The sequence below is a fragment of the Sesamum indicum genome, linkage group LG9 (genome assembly GCF_000512975.1).
Source record: "Sesamum indicum cultivar Zhongzhi No. 13 linkage group LG9, S_indicum_v1.0, whole genome shotgun sequence".
Taxonomy (NCBI): Eukaryota; Viridiplantae; Streptophyta; class Magnoliopsida; order Lamiales; family Pedaliaceae; genus Sesamum; species Sesamum indicum.
Window position 1 is genome coordinate 750,544 of NC_026153.1, and position 2,349 is coordinate 752,892.

General features: G+C 42.1%; 1 protein-coding gene across 1 annotated transcript; it reads left to right on the top strand.

Annotated features, from left to right (window-relative positions):
* On the top strand, window positions 468-1,664 carry LOC105170029. The gene has a single exon (XM_011090611.2). It carries the CDS (start codon window positions 697-699, stop codon window positions 1,393-1,395), a length of 699 nt encoding a protein of 232 aa, XP_011088913.1. The 5' UTR covers window positions 468-696; the 3' UTR covers window positions 1,396-1,664.

The following is a 2,349-nucleotide window of genomic DNA, read 5'->3' on the forward strand; positions in this document are numbered from 1 at the left end:
ACCCTCATACGTTTTCACGCATTAATGCATTTGAAGAGGTATATCTTCATCATTGTAAATGTTATTTAGTTTGAAAAAAATTGTTTGACTTGCAATAAGTCAATAATGAGTTAATCGAGGGTAAATATCAATTTTTCTTTAATTTTTTGTTAATATCAACAAATCCAGTTAATTTTGACTAATTGAGAGGCTTATTTATTAAGTAAAATCAAACTTCAGACTGTTACATATAATTTCTCAGACAATAAAAAAATATATATGTAATTATACTAAATTTTAGGATAAAAAAGTGTAATTATCCCTTTAACTAATTAAGCATTTTATTAAGGGGGAAAAAAGAAAGACTCACCAAATCCCACGAGTTGTAAACCAGATCCACAGCTTGCCGAATTGCCGACCTTCTCGCTTTTCCTTTTTCTTTTAAAAAACAAATATATAATATATGTAAATATTCCCGTTCTTTCCTCTGCAGTGCAGATTATTTGCAATCAGTTCAGATCTGGTACACCTCAGCGTGATGGTTCCTTTCTTTGACTCTACGTTTCCAATCAGCGTCTCCCAAACACTGGTTACAAGGGTTCACTCTAAGCGCTGCTACACGTGATTCCTCCCACACGGGAGGGTCAGTATATCTTTGCCCCCTATCACGCCGCCCCCCCTCTCGCTCACACACACACAATCCCACACCCTGCTCCAATGGAACAACTTGCCGGCGGCGCCACCCGTTTTCGCCACCAGCACTACCGGCGGAGTCCTCCTGCCGCAGATAGATTCTTGAGCACGTTAAAGACGCTACCGTCGTCCTCCGCCGCTTCGCAACTTGAACTCTCCGAGCACGATATTTTCAGCACTCCTTCTGGGGGTTCCTCCCCTTCTCCGACCCACCAGTACTTCGCTCCGAATCCGGGCTCCGGTCGAAGCGCCAGCAGCAATCATTACGGCATCTTAGCTGCTCTGAACGGCAGTATCAAGTCACAATCCGGATCCAGGTCTGATACCCGGCCCGTATTCAACCATAAGGCCTCCGCTTCGGCTTCCATCTCCTCCTCCTCCTCAACTTCTCCCGCGACGTCAACCTCGTCTAGGATAATGATTCCAAGGCCGCCGCCGCCCCAGGCGGATAGGGTGCGGTATCGCCATCAGTCGGCGCCGGTGAACGTTCCGGTGATTCCGGCGGGATTGCGGAGGAGGGTTATGGAGCTGGACGATGCCCTTTCTGAAGGAGAGGAGGAGGACAAGAATGGGGTGGTGTTGCCGCCGCACGAGGTGGTGGATGCCAGGCATTCGCCGATGTTGGCGTGTTCCGTTCTGGAGGGGGCTGGTAGGACATTGAAAGGGAGGGATCTCAGGCAGGTGCGCAATGCCGTTTGGCGAAAGACTGGTTTTATTGATTGATTGCTTCATCTGTTTCTTAGCAATATGGTGGGGAGCCTTTTAGCCTTTCTTGAGACTAGATTATTCGATTGTATTGTATATATGTAGGCTAGATTGTACATAATTCTGAACTGATAGCAGTTCCTGATTACTTTCTTATCAATTCAGGTTTATATTTCGTCTGATTTTAAGGTGTTTGTGGTCTCTTTCTGTGATGTTGATGTAAATTGTTCTTATGCTAGAACTGGGAAAAATGATAACTCATCTACTGAAGGGTGAGATGTTCTGAATGTCCCTTTTTTGCAACTGATAGTTACTGTGGATGGAAGTTATAGTTGACAGCAACCTGTTCGCATCAGAACTTTTTGCGCATTTTGCTTCATACTAACTTAATTCTTGTGAAATTTATGCTCCAGTGTTGCAATTGGTATGATATGATCTTGCTAATTGGTTATGGGTGCAGTAACTGTCTGAATCATGGATGGTAGGGTGGAAAGAGAAAAGCAGAATTTGTACCACCTAATATAGGCTTCTGAAGAAAAAAGAAAAATAAATAGTCATTCCTTTGAAATTGACAAGATGAAACAAATATAAATAATTACGATTCTTGAATTCAAATTTTCACCATTTTTTGTGGGAGATCCAAATTTTGGTATCTTTTATGTCCGATATGATGTTAAAACCTTAAGGTTAGAATTTTTAAGATGATGGAAATCCACAAGGTTTGTAATTTCACATATCATAGAATTCTGTTGTGCAATTCCTTAAAACCTATGTAATTGAACATGTAATTTTCATAATCTACAATTCTCAAGATCTGTTAAATTGGTGTCGTCTCTGATACAATGAGTGGACTTCCTTGACTTTGAATCTCTATCAACTGGACTTGAGGAGTATCACAGAGTCATCTTGGAAAAATTGGAGCCTTTTGGTTGAGGTGCTGTGAGCGAAGCTGTGTTGATGACAAACTTTGGT

Excerpts from the sequence above, each read along its gene's own strand:
- LOC105170029 (XM_011090611.2), top strand. The coding sequence starts at position 697 with ATGGAACAACTTGCCGGCGGCGCCACCCGTTTTCGCCACCAGCACTAC.